At 38.6% G+C, this 17,736-nt stretch overlaps 1 protein-coding gene across 1 annotated transcript in view; it reads right to left on the bottom strand.

The window, feature by feature from the left end:
• Window positions 1-17,736, bottom strand: part of HMCN1 (hemicentin 1) — a 412,067-nt gene that overhangs the window by 295,304 nt on the left and 99,027 nt on the right. Inside the window, exons 3-4 of the mRNA XM_066361732.1 lie at window positions 6,290-6,448; window positions 5,135-5,257 (exon numbers count right to left, since the gene is read on the bottom strand). Of these exons, the coding sequence (XP_066217829.1) occupies window positions 5,135-5,257; window positions 6,290-6,448 (282 nt within the window). The remainder of the gene's footprint in view (window positions 1-5,134; window positions 5,258-6,289; window positions 6,449-17,736) is intronic.

Below are 17,736 nucleotides of genomic sequence, written 5' to 3'. Positions count from 1 at the left end.
CCTTCTCCTTCACGCAGCGCGCCCAGGGGCCCTGCCTGCTTTCTTCTCCTCTCCTTAGCTGCAACCACACATGCACACTCCAGAAGGACTCACAGGGCAGTGGGATTAATTTCAGGGCTTCCTATACAGTGCATATCATGTTATTATGTTATTATTATTACTATTAGTGATTTAGAGGTCAGTAATAGGGCTAAATGAAGTCAAGCAGACATTATGTTTTCTTTTTCTTTTTAGGAAAAACAAACATACTTAATTTATTGTTTAAAAAATTATCTATTGTCCACAGGCCTGTAGGAATCAAAGGAATGTCCTCAGCCGAGTGCCTGAAATACAATAAGCACTCTGTAAGCCTTATCTATACTATTCTGATTATTACAGATGTGCTTACTGTCGCAAAATAAGCAATTAAAACCCTTTCCCTTTTTTAGTGGTTTTATTGTGATGTGAAAATAAGAAAAAATGGAAACACAGGGGATTTGTAAAAGTTTGAGAATCTTACAAGGACTTTAGTAGTTCTGAGTCCATTCTCCCTTGGGTATTTATTTCTAAAGGGGGGAAGGGCTCACCAAAATGCCACTCCCCTTCTGAGCCTTTCATTGGGCCTCAATCAGAGCAGAACGCCCGGCACCCTCTTTGGCAGATGAACCATTCCCGTCCTAAGAAACTCCAGGCTGGGTGATTTCCATTCTCCCAGGACTCTATTTGCCTTACTATATGTCTTCCTTATTCTTTTTAATCTTTACAATAGTTTATGAGTTAATTAATATGTGTCTTTGTTCACATAAAAAAATAATCTCTGAGGCTCTGGCCGGTTGCCTCAGTGGTAAAGCATCGGCCCAGTGTGTGGAAGTCCCTGATTAGATTCTTGACCAGAGCACACAGGAGAAGCGCCCATCTGCTTCTCCATCCTTTCCCCCTCCTTTCTCTGTCTCTCTCTCTTCCTCTCCTGCAGCCATCGCTCCGTTGGAGCAAAGCCCCAGAAGGGCAGAGCATTGCCCCCTAGTGAGCATGGCGGGTGGATCCCGATCGGGGTGTATGCCGGAGTCTGTCTCTCTACCTCCCCGCTTCTCACTTCAGAAAAATACAATAAATAAATAAAGCTGAGTAAAGTTGTTTAGCTAATAACAAAGATGTCATTCAAACTGAGGTCTCCCTGATTCTAAAGCCCAGGAGTTTCCCATTATAGCATGCTGTCTTTGGCCATCCAATCACAGATAGACACTAAATATATATATATTTATTTGTTTTAGGGAAAATTCTAAAAATGTGGCTGAAATATTTTGACTAGCATGTATCACTAAATAAATAATAATAGCAGTTCATATTTATTTATATGTTCAAAACACAACAACCATATGCAGTAGGTAACTATCGTTCTCCCTATTTTACAGATGAGGAATCTGAGACAGAAAAACAAGTAACCTGTCTAAGGGCACACGGCTGAAATGGGAGCCATGGGCTCAGAGTCTGGAGTCTTAACTTCTACACAATACTGCTTGTGTTGGGTCTTTTCGTTTTGTCTCTGCATCAGGCTCTGTGCCCTAGGGTGCTGACCTTCACGGAATGCTTCCACTGGGCTCCTTGTTCTCTCACCTTCCAGTTACATTGGGGGAAACGGAAGGCACCAGGAAATGAGAAGACATGGAGAACTGGCCAACAGTGGATCCTTGTGTTAGCTTCCTTGACCACAGAATAGAGCATCTGTGAGTAACTCTGAGATTTCAAACTTCGACTTTTCTTATACCAAAGGAAGCATTAATTATATCCATTGACAATCACCCAGTGTACAGAGAAATGGAGGAGTAAGACTGTTCAGTTCCCTTTTTCATCTTCAAAGGTGAATTGTTTTAAGTACATCTTTGAGATGTGTCTTGACTTGTGTTTCTAAAATGTAATACTATACAGTGATTTATAGACTACTCACACTTGGCCAACTAATTTCTTTACTTTGGTTTGCCTTTTATGTTAAACAGAAATGAAAGATACCTAGATCTTCTACTTAATCATTATTTTAAAAAAGAAAAAAACAGATGGAAGATGGAAAACACTTTAAGTTAGCTCAAGAAAGTTGATATAAAAATAAACCTCACTAGGTTAGGAAATTAATGACCTATGTTAAGAAGGAAAAGCATAATATGCTAAAGTTTCCTTTACAAACAGCAGATGAAAAATTGATCTCAAATAAAATGGAAGGATTTAGAAGTGTGTGGCTTCCCTGAAGTTCTTGTGTCTATTAAAAGTACAGATAGCTCTGTACTTTTAACAGCATTTGTTTCACTAAGTTTTTAATATTTATATAACAGGAAAATTGAGAACAATGAGAAAAAAAATGGCTGAATTATACCATAAAAAATTGGTAAATTTAATTTCAGCACCATCACTCTGTTTTTTGTTAGCAAAACCTTCCACCATGGTGCCTCTTTGAAAGGAACTCACCAGCTCAAACAGTTCCAGCATCCCCTTCCCAATATCTTTTCCTCACACGCAAGAATAAAGAAACCGTCTTCCCAGACTTTCCAACTCAAATGTATTTCCCAGTAACAACTAGCCATCTGGTTTCTAACAAATCTAGTGGCCCAATTTCCCCATTTTAAAAGCAAAATAACCACATTACAATGATTGCAATAGTGAGCATGCATTAGGCACTCAACCTGCACCAGTCCATGTGGGGAACATTTGACATGCAGTATCTCATTTAATCTTAGCAGAACTCTCTGAAATGGATAATTCTAATATCCCCATTTTACAAACAAAGAACCTGGGGCTTGGAGAGACCATGCCACAGAGAAAGGTAGACTTTTCATCAGTTAGGATGCATTTATCTTTAGCTAACTGAAAACTCTAACTAGCTTAAGCAAAAGATCATTTCCTTAACTCTGGAGACCTAGCAGCAGGACGGGTTCGAGTGCTGACTGCATGCAAAGGTTCTGGATTTTCCTAGCTCTCTACGGACCTTTGCATTTGTTTCATGTCAGATTTGGATGAAGATGCCTGTGTCAGATCTAGGATTCACGTCCATGGAGGGCAATATCTGGAAGATAAGAACTTGTACAAGACACCCTTAGCTAAATTCCCTTTGAATTTCATTGGGCCAAAGTAGATGAGATGGTCTTTCCTGACTGGCCAGGGGTTTAGAATGATGATGATTGACAGATAAATTAAAAGCCCATTTCCACTGGCATCAAATCCCATTTTATAAAAATGGTCAACTTTAGCAATGCTTCTCACTAGTCTTAGTCCACTTAAGTATAACTTATTGATCAGAATATCATGATCTGAGAGAGAAACACTACTTACAAACCTGTGGGTTAAATTTCTCTTACATATCTATATCTATAAAGTTTTATGAAATACATCAATACACTTTTACAAATTATTATTCTTGAAATTATTTGGAAATTGTTAAAAATTATTAGGACCACAAAATTATACCTTGGACCACTTATTTAATAAATAAAGTACCTCTGTAGGGCTTAATTTTTCTGTTTAAGGCAACAATAATATTTTCAATTTTGTGTAAGTCAATCTCCCTGGGTATATGGACATAATTGGAGTTATACTCACAGGACATACCATGTTATTTTCTAGCTCTGGGGCCCTTCAAGTTTCACCCAGTTTGCACTGTGAATCTCCAAACTGTGCCTGACTACTTCCCAACAGATTCCAACAATGGTTCCTTCCTCCTGGGTGCCGGCCCCGTCTCCTCACCACTTCTCTTCCCCAATACCTCCTGGTGGGCACCACCATGCCCAAGGGGCATGGCAACCTTTGCTGGCACCAACGCCCCATCTGTCTGAGCTGAACACCCCTGCCACCTCCAACTAAGAGCCTCATCACACCCTAAGTAGGCGGTGTCCTCCCCCGATGCAAGAGACAATGACGCCCTTCCTCGCTCACGCCACTTTGTGCTGATAACACAATTCCAGATTCAAAACAACTTCGGCCAGTGGCCTTTCCCTCATTAGGGTCACGCACAGTCTGTGGGATGGGACAGGAAACCCAGTTCCTGAGAGAGTCCTGTACTCTTCCCCAACACCCTTCTTCACGGGCTCCCAACTTCTCAGGCCAATGTTCACACAAATAACTGCCAAGGGCACCCCTGCCCCCGCCACGCCCTCCCAGGGCATTTCTGACCCCCTCCCATGGACACAATATGGACTCAAGCCATGACCCCTCTCTAAGGCTGTTTCCTCCAGGAAAAAAAAAATTTAGACTAAAGTAACCTTTCCGGTTTGTATATCATCTGTTGATAATAAAAATATATTTTTGCTAGATTGTTTAATCTATAAATTTTCAATGTCTTATTAGTTTCATCAGGGTGTGATAAGAACTCTTTAGTTATAATGGCTGAGCCATCTCAATCAAGACACAAAGGAGTCTGTCATGGAATTAATAGGACGTGTATAAATACAGTGACCATAACAATCAAATGTGAATTATGCCTACATATAACCTTATCGTCATAGTGGCATGTTCTTAGAAACTTAAATAGGAGCCAAATATAGAAATAAATACATTTTTTAAAACCACAAGCGAAGCCAAGGAAAGGTGATGGGAGGGGAGGGGAGGACAATCAGGACAATTAGATGAATGAGATGTATCTCTAACACCTTTTTAGACAATACCAAGATTTTCATAGTATGTAAGTTATAGATTTCATTACCAAAAAAATTTTAGCAAACTATATAGTACTTAGTTACAGCTTTTTACTTTCACCTTAGAAATCAAAGTTCTTGAGAATTCTGCCCAATAACTAACTTTCTTACATTCTACTTCAGTATACAGGCAAGCCTTATTTTACCAGCAATCCAAAAACTGTGGCCCAAAAATAGGAACGGACCATATGAAGCAACAAGAACTACAAAAAAGTTCAAGTCCCACTAAATAAATTTTAAAAACATTTATTCTTAAACTCTAAGTCATTTGTTAATATAGCATAACAAAATTTGGAAATTAATACTAGGGAAATCTATGCTTCCCCACTTTGGTATGATGCTTTTATTGACCTGTGGCCTCGGAAAATAAAGCCTTTCTGTTCACGTTATTTTTGAAATCACACCTGTCCCAATTAGGTTGGCCCACCTGACTGGGGTGCAGTAGCTTGTAAGGAAGTAGACCACTCTACAGCACTCACCTCATTCACTTGCTTTTTGTCCAGGTGGAACACTTGACCAGAACTTGTAGAGGCGATTTCTTCATAGACTTTATATCCAATATGGCTCCTGTCATCACAATCTCCGGTGAGCACAAATACCACCTTTGATTTTTTTTAAGAAGAAGACAGTTAAAAGGTTTTCAGAAATCAATATACATTTAGTGAGTACCTATTGTGTGTCAACATACTACTAGGCAAGTGGAATATATATAATATATATTTTCATATTCTTCTTATAGTATGTCCATATACATATGTGTGTGTGTATACCTTGTAAAAGATTTTGAAGTTCTTCTTACTAAACAGATGAAGCTTATTCTGTCATCTTTGAATAAAAAATTGGCCATGTGACTTGCTTTGGCCAGTACCATTAGGCAAAAGGGACATTCTATCAGTTTTGAGCCTACACTCAAGGAGCCTTGGGTATTTCCACTTGCTCTCTGGTGCTTCTGCCTTGTCCATGAGAAGCACATACCTTTATCAGCTTACTTACTGGTCTTAGATAAGAGGCTGAGAAACCTGGGAGGCAGAGCCAAGTCACCTTAGAGATGGGCCTACAGAAACAAGAGCCAAGTCACCTTAGAGATGGGCCTACAGAAACAAGAGCCAAGTCACCTTAGAGATGGGCCTACAGAAACAAACTCAAACTATCTCCAGACATATAAGTGAGCAAGCCTCGCCAAGCCCAACTGAGCCCTGATGACCTGTGAGAAATAAATTCTTGTTGTTTCAAGCTATTGAGAGTTAGAAATGCTTATTAAGCAGCAATAGCCAAATGGTATAATGAGTAACTCTAGCTCTGACAAGATTCCACATAGAAGATAATATTTTAAATATAGACTTTTTTTGCTAGGTTTATCCTTTTTGTGAGTTATAAGCACCTTAAATTAACCCTCAGATGATTTCTTCTTTGTATAAAAACAACAGAGCATTCAATATACTATGTACAAATGTCCCGTATCTGTGCATATGTTTAAATGACACATACATATTGGACTATACATATATGGATGAATAGCTGTAATTATGGACATTGGTCAAATATAGTATAGTCAAAGAGGAGAGGCAAGCTCTCACCTGCTGTTTTCCCTACAGCCGTATTCAGATGGAACACTCAGGGGCGTTCCTACTCACCTGTGACTGCTTCTGTTGGATAAGCTGCAGCACCTCGTGAGTGAGCCGGTAGTCCTTGGACCGTGCGTCTGTGAAAACGTAGATGAAAGAACCAGGAAGAGAAATTTCCAAGGCAATTTTTATAGCTCCAATACTCATTTCTGGACAGTCTCCACCACCCTGTTGAGACGCAGAGAGAGGGGAAAAAATGCAATTGTTTCAGAAGCAGAAAAGAAAGGGGTGTTTGAGCTATGACAGGTGGCTCTCAGAGATCGAGAACTGAGCCACTCCTCCAATTTTCTGTCAGTTTGTCACTGGAGTAACCACTTTGATTACAAGAAAATGCAAAAAGGTATAAAGTGATGTGAAGATAAAAAAAAAGCTTTATTGTGAATAAATTATAAATTCATCCAAAATATACAAATTACTAGAAACTATTGTATATTTTTATTTTTTGTTGAATTTATTGGAGCAACACTGGTTAATACAATTACATGCTTAAGTGTACGATTCTATGATACATCATCTATATACTACATTATGCGTTTACCACCCAAAGTCAGATATTTGACCCCTTCGACCCCTTATTATTTCCCTCAGCCCTCCCCCTCTGGTAACCTCCATAATGTTATCTGTGTCTATGAGTTTTTGTTTGTTTGTCTTGTTTGTTCATTTGTTGCTTTCAGTTTTGCAGTCATTTGCGTTGCTTAATTTTTTTCCTGCTGTGGAAATCAGTGTATTTTTACATCCTGAATTTCACATTTGCAGACACAGATTATATTGTAATCATACTGAATATATAGTGATTATAAGTTGTTCTCAGAAATAAAACTCTTCTCTTCCCCAAAGCATACAGTATCTTTAAATAATTACCTTCCTCCTTATAGTAGTTAGTGGTTATCTAAGAATTAAAAAGACATGGAAACAACCAAAGTGTCCCTTGAGAGAAGACTGGATAAAGAAGATGTGGTACGTATATACAGTGGAATATATTCAGCCATAAGGAAAGATGAAATATTGCCATTTGCAACAACATGGACGGACCTTGAGGATATCACGCTATGTGAAATAAGTCTGTCAGAAAAAGCTAAGAACTATACAATTTCACTCATATGTGGGATATAAAACTGACACTCATAAACAAAAGTGAACTGGTTACCAGAGGGAAGGGGGAGGGGAAAGGGTAGTAAAGGGGGCCAAATATGCGATGATGGAAAATGGTTTGACTTTAGGTGATGGGCACACAACGCTAGGAATAGTTCAGGTGCCATGAGATGTAAACTTGAAACTTATGTGTTCCTGTGGACCAACGTCACCTCATTACATTTAATTCCAGAAAAATCAATAATAAAAATTTTAAATAAAAATAAAATCATAAGTAACCTGTGCTTTCTAATACAGTAGCCACTAACGAGCCTCATTTGCCAATTGAGCACTTGATATATGGCTAGAGAAACTAAACATTTTATTTTATTTTAATTAAATAAAATTTAAATTTAAAAAAACTTAAGAAGTACTAGTTTTCTGTACTGATGATATTGAGATTATAATATTTTGGATATGTAGGGTTAAATAGAGTGTTAAAATTAATTTCAACTGTTTTTTTTTTAAATATCACACATGTGGCTCACATTATATTTTTGTTGGACATCATGACTTTAGAATGATACATTTGGTTCAGCTATGTAGGCTTCCTTCTAGACTGTTATTTGTAAGGTTGTTGCTTTGATCTGAAAGTCTTCCATGAACTTTGTTTCCTGGCAAAAGTTATTACAAACAAAATTCATGTTGCTTTAATTTACTAAGGGTCAGGAATTTAGCTGCAATCTACTCCAAAAACTATAAATTATTCATTTTGTTTAAAAATATATACACAAAGTTTATAAACAAAGTTCACATTTGTCTATAAATTATAAATTTAGCTTGTCAGAGACACTGTACAAGCAGAGGGGGAAAGACCCACAGACTTCTAGATGCCCCCAGAACATCGTTCATTCTCCCATTGTAGCATCTGCTGCATTGTATTATAATTTATGTTTCCTCCCACAAGATCTTTGTTCCTTGAGGAAACTCAGTAAACGTTCCATTTGTTTGATGAATGAATGGATGAATGAATGAACAGGGAGTAAATGAGTCAATGAGATTGTGCAAAGCAATCTTGACACAATCTAGGCATACTTGCTGCATTCAGACTGAATGTAACTCAAGCTTAGCCGGTCTCATTTCAAGTAATGTAATTCCAGAGGTAAATCCCCTATAAGTACAAGCTCCAAAAGTTGCTCTTTAGCCAGGCACTATATATGTAGTGGTATATAAAATAACTCCCCCATTTCCCAGTTATCTTTATCTATCTCCCCTCTCTTTCTTCTCCCTCACATCTACTCTCTCTCTCAACATGGCATTATGTAAATGTGTTCCCCAAACCACATAAATCTGCAAACATACATGAAAAAGGAAGATGTGAAGGAGGTGACACTTATAATGCACGAATTGCATAATTCCCTAAAAGTATATAAGGGCCTGACTTTGTAAACTTTGTGTTTTTATTTGAACTCTGAAATGGAACTAATTTATATCAGTAGGCATATTCTTGCTCAGTATTTTGATATTCATTTTATCTTTATAATTGTACTGATGGCTACAATTTATTAAGTCACCAACGACACTTCAAATAGAAAAAAAACAGAAGCATGTGACCTTTCACAGTAATTGTTGCTCTTGGAATTACAGAGGAAAAAAAAATTGTAAAAGAACTCAGAATCACATTTGAAATTATGTTCAAAAAAATAAATTCCTGAAAAGCAAGATTAAATAATAATGGAAAATCCTATCAATCAAGATAGGAATAAAACACAGATTAGCATGCTGTCTTTTCTAAATACAAGACAGTGTGGGAGTAGCAATGAGATAAATGAAACCTTTAAACCCTGAGAGGAATTAGAGAAAAATGAGGTCCTTGTCCAAAACCTAATGGGAAAATGTTAATCAAACTAGGAATGAGAGAACCAGGAAGGTTAATCTGAGAGCAGGCCCTTGCCTTTGCCTTATTATCTCTCTTCTTGTTAACCCAATTCAGTTCTTCTGTTCTCATCATCAGTTTTCATTGAAACAGTGTCTTCCCAGTTGTTTTCCAGGTGTGTCTTACTCTAAGCAAAAACTGAAACTCATTTGGTCGGCTTATGCTTCAGGTCAAAAGAATTCTTTTTTTTTTTTTTTTTTTTTTTCATTTTTTTGAAGCTGGAAACAGGGAGAGACAGTCAGACAGACTCCCGCATGCGCCAGACCGGGATCCACCCGGCACGCCCACCAGGGGCGACGCTCTGCCCACCAGGGGGCGATGCTCTGCCCATCCTGGGCGTCGCCATGTTTCGACCAGAGCCACTCTAGCGCCTGGGGCAGAGGCCACAGAGCCATCCCCAGCGCCCGGGCCATCTTTTGCTCCAATGGAGCCTTGGCTGCGGGAGGGGAAGAGAGAGACAGAGAGGAAAGCGCGGCGGAGGGGTGGAGAAGCAAATGGGCGCTTCTCCTGTGTGCCCTGGCCGGGAATCGAACCCGGGTCCTCCGCACGCTAGGCCGACGCTCTACCGCTGAGCCAACCAGCCAGGGCTAAAAGAATTCTTTTTACCATTACAATACTTGCCCTTCTTTTAACTGGGTAAGAATAGGACAACTTCCTGAGTACAGACTAGTTTCAAAGCCAGACTATATTCCTTTTACATAGAATACCTATTGCTTGAAATGTACTATTTGTGTAATTTGCCTTATACCTATAAAATCCAGGAATGAAACTCAGTTGCAAGCCAAGCTAAGAGTTTTCAGCCCTCAGTCCTCATTCTTAATGTACAGCTGTGCGGTTCTATGACCAAGAAGATATGTGAAAACCACTTAATTACAGTGAATCTAATTTAAAGTTGGGTCTAAGCAAGTATAACATAAATCAGAACAACTGTAGAACTCTACAATCGGTGACATGGGCTGGGCTTCATCACGTGTGGAAAATATGGCAGGGATGCACTGAGGGACATAAGAGCCCAAATGTCAAATCTCCATAATAAAAATAGAAGATGTTATACCCAGAAGCTGGAGTCTTTTACTAATTTGAAGAAGGTTTGCCTGACCAGGCGGCAGCGCAGTGGATAGAGCATCGGACTGGGATGCGGAAGACCCAGGTTCGAGACCCCGAGGTCGCCAGCTTGAGCGAGGGCTCATCTGGTTTGAGCAAAAAGCTCATCAGCTTTAGCCCAACGTTTCTGGCTCAAGCAAGGGGTTACTTGGTCTGCTGAAGGCCCACGGTCAAGGCACATAAAAAAATAAAAAATAAATTAAAAAGAAAATCGGAAGAAGGTGAAGTCCAAATCAAAGAACTGCAGACTTTGAGTCCACACATATTAAAGGTCAACAGTTACAACCATATCCAGACTTCCTGCTTAGTACCTGTCTTCAACAATAATTCTCCAATATTTTGGACCTTTTTCATGTTGGGACTTAAGAGGAGATGCAGTTCACTTCAATTCAAATAATCACAAAGATATACTATGTTCCAGGCACTCAATATCTTGAAAAACAGATCAGAAAGTGAGGTACCTTCATACTTTAAAACATTTCAAAAGCTTCATAATTTACATGAATTATAATGAAACATAGTCCTTTGAAGAGGAAAATTACATGGAAGCAACCAGGTACAACAAAAACCCTGAAAATAATTGTCTAAAGATCAGAAGACATGTGTAAGTATGCAGAGTTAACTTCGAGCAAAAATGGTATCTTGGTATTATTCCGCTACCCCCTCAGAAATTCTCCCCTTCTCTATTCTTAGAGAATTCTTTCCTCTCTCCTTCAAGGATTCTGTACCTTTATATTGTGATTTTCTCTTTTCCCATCAAATTAAAACACTGCTCTGGTCCCTGGTTGGCACTGATTCCTGGTCTCTCCTAAAGATGGCTGCCCTGTTGGCTTAGGGACAATGAGCCCGGAGAGGACTGGGCTGGGTCTAAGGAGGCTCTCACCAAGTGGAGTCAATCACCAATTTGGCATTCATCCTGCTTGGACTATCTCTGGACAGGTTTTCCTTCTCCCCATCTTCACTCTGCTATGACCTTTATCTCCTCTGTATTCCTAAACCTGAACACCAAAATCTCTCCCTTCCTTACTGCTCCAACACTCGCATACCAGTTTACTGGCTTTTCGGCACATTTGTTATTGGGTAGTTGAAGGAGATTGCCATGTTGTGATTCTTTTTACTTAATAAAGATATATTTATACTGTTAAGGTTATTTTAGGTATTGACCTAAAAGTATCAATACCATGCATTTTTACTAATAAAATTATTATAATTTATGAATATTATTATAGGTAGGTTTGAGATAGAAAAATCCTATGGGATTCTTTTTACAGCTAGTTGTCACTTAACCGAGTTGTTTAAGATCTAGATCACTTCACAGGGGGAAACTACATATATTCAGACAGAGTAGATAAGTAAGGATTTTTAAATGTTGACATGAATATCGAAAGATGGAGACCTGGTTTACGGTTTATAGAGGAAACCTGAGGGATTTAGCTGAACCACACCAGTATCCCATAGTGTGCTATGCCTCCCAAAGAAGCCCGTGTCCACTCTGAACACCCAGACATCGCTCCAAAGGAGCCCGCCGGCTACCATCTAACGAAGGTCAGTGCCATCAAATCTCTCACTGCTGTCAGTTCATGCCTGAGAATCAATAGTTTTCTCGAAGGAATTCATACAAATAGTACTCAAAGTTAATACCAATTCCAAGATTTCACAATTGTTCTTGAGGCTTTTTCAGAGCCTAAGAATAAAAAAGGTATCTTCTTGAGAAGTATTTCTGATCAAGGTGGACTGAAGAGAAACTCTTTAAATCTCCTTTACATCCATTTAGTTGAAATGAGGGTTATCATTTTCTCTAGAGGTCCTGGCTTTTGATTAAGAAACATGCTCCCAGGGAAAACATTTTAACTTATAGCCTACCATCACCTAAAAATGGACACAATCAGATTCTATACTCATCGTGAGGAATGGAGCCATCCCTCAGTTGGTTAAGTAGCATGTATGGGGTAAATGCAGATATCATAGGTCAGTGGATTCCTCTTCTTAAACGTTATTTTGTCACACGTAACTGTAATATTTACTCTGAAATGACTCATGTATTTACCCTTAAGAACGTTCCCATACACACACCCTTTGAAGAGAAAATCAAAAAATTCCCCATCAAAATCCACACCCACCCCATTCTGTCTCTATATTCTACTTTGAAAAGCCATCCAGCAGTCATAAAAGACTCTTCTAGTCTTTGTCCTTTGAAGTACATACAAAAGATTATTAAGAAATTAACAAGCTATTTGCTTCTGGATTGGGTACCAGGATGGATGGCCAGGAAAGAACCAAGAAGTCCCTCCCTGCCCACCGCTCCCTGATCTCAGTGCCCAACCATCACTCCCTGGAGACGCAGGATCGTTTGGCCCTCAAAGAAGTCATCATTCTAGTAGAAAACTTTAGCAACAAACTAAAGCTTTACTTCTAATGATAAAAGTAATCAAAACACCACCTCTACCTACACAAGCATGGCATTGCACTACCTTTCAACTCTTAAAATGCACTTTATTCTTGTGTCTCTCCAATGTGTTTGTGTGGTCACACTTAAATAAGCTTACACACTAAAGCAGCGAGAACACGTGCTGAGCAAAGGGAGGGGTTTTTTGTTGTTGTTTAAAATCAACTTTGTCATTTGCTACTCATAGCTTTTGGTGAGTCATTACTCAAAGTGATTGGAGGTAGAAGTCAAAATTGTTAAGGAATAAATTCAATTCATGGAGGATGAGACCAGCCCTAGACCTACATCTGTCTTTGGTCCTATACTTCCGTACTTTGAAGTAAAATACAAAGAGACATTATATAAACAGACCTTAATTGGAGGAGATTAATGAGGCTACTTAAATCATATTTAGAGGGAAAGCAGGATAGTGATTAAAGGACAGGGCGAGGCATTAAAGACCTTCGGTCTGAAACCAGTCTTGCCACATGACAGTTTGGTGCCCTGAGTAAGAAATGCGACCTAATGTCTCAAAACCTGAGAATCCACGTGTGTAAAAAAGTAATATTGATATTTGTGTAGGTTTGAATTGAGAGTTCATCTTATATTTGCAAAATCTTTCACAAGCTCATGTTTCCTCACTGTTGCTCATTTAAGGTTTAATTATTTGGTAACTATTTCCCTTAAAAGAACTTGGGAGTACTAGAGGTCAGAGTATAACTAGTAGGAATAACAGTTAACATTTATCAAGCCCTTACTTTGGGACAGACACTGGTTCTACTGCTCTGGAAGCTGGCTGTGGTCTTCCATATTCCCCTGTGGCAGTTAATTCTAACATCTAATGTTCTTATATTACAGCAAATGCTCTCCCTTAACCTCAGCCTGCTGTAGTGTGTTTACTTATTCCTCTGCTTCTGTTAAAGAGAGTCAATAACTGGACCTTACCCATATCTTCTTCATAACTCTCTCTGTTTGCTATGTGACTGTGCCGCTCTACATATTTTTACTCTTATTCCTGCCTTTTTAAGGTCAGTTTTATTCAAATATGTCACACACAAAAAACTAAATTACATGAAGTTTTCCTGTTTCGGGGATCAATTACCTATATGAAATAACTGTAATCCCATTTTTCTTGAAATACTTTCTTTTACACTTCAAATGTGTGACTAACATGCTCTTTGTTCTTTAAAACATTTGAATAAGAGGCTGGAAAGCATATCACTGCCAACACCATTTTCTAAAGATCAACAAGCTTTACAATTTCTTCTGAAGAATGTGGCCCAGAGGCAGGACATCACACTGCATATTTACAAGGACATTAATTCCCCAAGCTCCTGCTGATCTGAATACCATTTGCTGTCATTTTTCTTCCCTCTTCTCCCCAGAGAGAAAGCTCAGTTGCTTTTCAAGTTACTTATCTGTATTCTAGAAGAAAGAGATTAAAGCCAAAGATATTAATGTTATAAATGTAATGATTTAAATTCAGTGATTTTTTTTTCTGAATGTTTCTTGGAAATTTTTTAATGGCTTTTCCTGGATTCCTTATCTCTGTAAGAAAATTACTTGAGACTAGTGAGATATAAATGAGCGATTATTTAAGTTTACTTCAAACTGGATTTATTTTTCTGGTTTTCAAAACTATATTTTTAAAAGTTCACTTTTTTAAAAAATCCAAGTTAGTTTGAATAAGAAAGCAATCCTTTTTGCTTCCGATGTCAGTGATTTAGGGTGTGTTGTTAAACATGATTGAAAAGGAACTGAAAAAGGGTCTGGAAATTACACACAAACTTTAGTATCGCATACTAACATTTTATGAAATTTGTAATATTGATATTCAGTTTCTCAGACTGATTTGTGAATAGAAAATATTCTCTAAGCAAATACTGAAGAGAAGAAAAATAGTCTTTAGAGTAGGTGTTAAGTGATGATGTAACCTAGAGTCCTTTCATATTTGACCCCTTCTTAATGAAATTTTTTGCCATTGATTTTTTTTTTTTTACCATTTGAATTTTTTTACAAATTGACTTTATTGGGATAACATTGGTTAATAAACTAATGTAAGTTTCACGGCATTTTATAATACATCATCTGTACACTGCATTGTGCGTTCATGACCCCAAGTCAAGTCTCCTTCCATCACCATCTGTCCTCCCTTCTTCTTCTTTTACCTCCCCACAGAATAATTCACTAGAAACTTTAAAGGTAAAAACACTTGGAATCCTCAAGCCGATAACAATGCCCAATGTTGAATGAAGATAAAAAGTAAATACTGATGTCTGTCTTCCCTGGCTGGTTGTTCAATTAAGCATTCTCTTGGCACCCAAGAAAATGCAAAATGAATCCATAAGATGCAGCCTGTCCAGAGGAAACCTCTGGAGAACTGGACACCAGCTTTCATTCCAGGGGAAAAGAAAGGAAGATTATTTTCTTGCAGAGTTGTTAGATGACCCTGTAGAGTGGATCGGGTTCAATTTCAGAAGGGGCTTGCACCGGGGAGGGAATCAATGGAGTATGAGACAGGAATCAGGGTCCTCTCAGGAGACAAATGGAACAGGGAGGATCAGGGCAATCCCTGAAAATCCTTCGGAACAAAAGAAAGAAAGAGGCAGGAAATCAGGGAGTGCCGGTGCCAGGTTTCATTGAGGATATAGGTATTTTCTTTCTGGCCAGAATGTAGCTCAGCTGTACTCTTCCAGAGGAAAAGAAATGAATACAGTAAATCCCTTCCTAATATTCTATCAGCTAGTAATCTCTATACTTGGCCCTTCCGAATCTCTCTGTAATAAAAACTGATGATTTGTTTTTTAAAGTATCTTTTGGACCATCAAGTAAAGTCACTTTCATATGGTATTCATTTATTCAACAGCTATGTAAGTCCACTCTGCTGCAGATGTATCCATCTCACAGGTGGACCAGATGCCCAATAACAGCTACAAGGCCAATGCCTCAGAAGTTCATGGTAGAAACAGGGAACCTAAAAATATACACAACCAAAGCAACACAATTTCGGATTCCCACAATTCATGTACAGGATAGAAATTTTTATGTATAGATTTTTTCAGAGAATCTGAACATCCAAAGTAGCAAGAATTTGGTACTCAGTAAAGGAACAGAAAAGTCAACTGTAATTAAGTATCAACATAATGACTGATGCCTAACCGGGAGGTGGTACAGTGGATAGAGCATTGATCTAGGATGCTGAAGACCCAGGTTCGAAACCCTGAGGTCGCCGGCTTGAACATGGGCTCAATCAGCTTCAGTGCGGGCTCATCAGCTTGAACGTGGGGTCGCTAGCTTGAGCTTTGAATCATAGACATGACCCCATGGTCAGTGGCTTCAGCCTAATGGCCACTGGCTTGAGTCCAAGGTCACTGGCTTGAGCAAGAGGTCACAGGCTTGGCTGAAGTTTCCCAGTCAAGGTACATATGAGAAAGCAATCAATGAACAACTAAGGTGCCGCAAGGAAAAATTGATGCTTCTCATCTCTCTCCCTTCCTGTCTGTCTGTCCTTATCTGTCTGTCTGTCTGTCCCTGTCTCTCTCTCTTCCTCTTACTTAAAAAAAAGAGAAGATAATGATTGAAAAAGAATAACATGGTGTAAAAGAACGGAAATGGAAGTAGATTAATGAAGATAATTATCAGAATGAGTTTAATAAAATAGAAAAATAGCCAAAGGATAATTATATAAAATATATTTAGATACTTATGAAATATAATTCAATTTAGCATATAATTTAAAAATGGAGACATGCGCAACACAAGAATAAGGACTGGATACTAACTTGGAATTCCAAACTTGTGGTTTTCACCATATGCCCCAATTATGTTCATACCACACACAGTTCTTAAATCGTTCACCCAACGGTGAAACCAAAGTATGAAACTTCAAAGTCTAATTTGGACTCTGTATGTGTACATAGTGATATATTCATTCATTTATTCCTTAATTCATCGAAAAGTGATCATGTTCTATATGCCAGCCACTTCATCAGGGTATTCAATAACAAGCTAAATCAGACATTGTCTTTCGATGTGAAAGCCTAACTGCTTTGTGAGGCAAAAAAGAAATGACCAAGCCCGGAGGTTAGGGCAGGATTCTTTGAGGAAGTGATATTCAAGATGAGACTTCAAATAAAGAATTTTAAACTTGGTTAAGAGAGCACAGATCGAGCACAGGAGGAAGAACCAGAACTTCCTAGGTAAGAACAGCATGTGCAAAAACTCTATGGGGAGATGGATGAGAACACAGATCTGGGGAGACTCCGTGCCAGGCCCAAGGCGGAGCACAGATCCCCAAGGGAGAGTGACACTACATAGGGCTGAAAGGTGTTTAGGTCTCCGGTTACTGAGAACCCTGGGAAGACTTTGATGAGGTGATGGTAAGAGATGAATGGCCAAGGCATTAGGGAAAAAATGTTCAGAGATGTGTTTTGAGAAAATTTTATCTGCAAAGTAGAGAACAGCCTAAAAGATAAAAGCAAGGTAAATGCAGGAAAATCACTTAGAAACTGTTTTGTATTAGTTTAAAGATAGAGGAATAGAGACTAGGATTGCACCAACAGAAATAGGGAGAAGTCAATGATATAAAAAATATATATAAAAAGTTAAAAACGAAGACTTTGTAGGGAAAAGGAGGGACGTATTTTAAAATGACTCAAACTTCTAGTAGTATAACCAGAATATTGAAGCCATCATTCACAAAGATAACAAACAGAAGACAAGGAGCAGGGACTTGGGGCCAAGTCTGGGGCAGTGGGAAGGGAACCTTTGTGAGTTTCACTTTAAAGGGCCACTGTGACATTCAAGAGACTGACCTAAGGGTCTGCTTCTCAGAGCAGAGGTCTAAGCCAGACACATATTTATGTGAGGATGAATGACTTTGCCTAAAGAGAAGACACAAAATGAGAGAGAAAATATGGC

Source organism: Saccopteryx leptura, chromosome 2, assembly GCF_036850995.1.
Source record: "Saccopteryx leptura isolate mSacLep1 chromosome 2, mSacLep1_pri_phased_curated, whole genome shotgun sequence".
In the NCBI taxonomy this organism is placed as follows: domain Eukaryota; kingdom Metazoa; phylum Chordata; class Mammalia; order Chiroptera; family Emballonuridae; genus Saccopteryx; species Saccopteryx leptura.
Note: the sequence above shows the minus strand (reverse complement) of the source record. Positions and strands in the feature narration are given on the sequence as shown.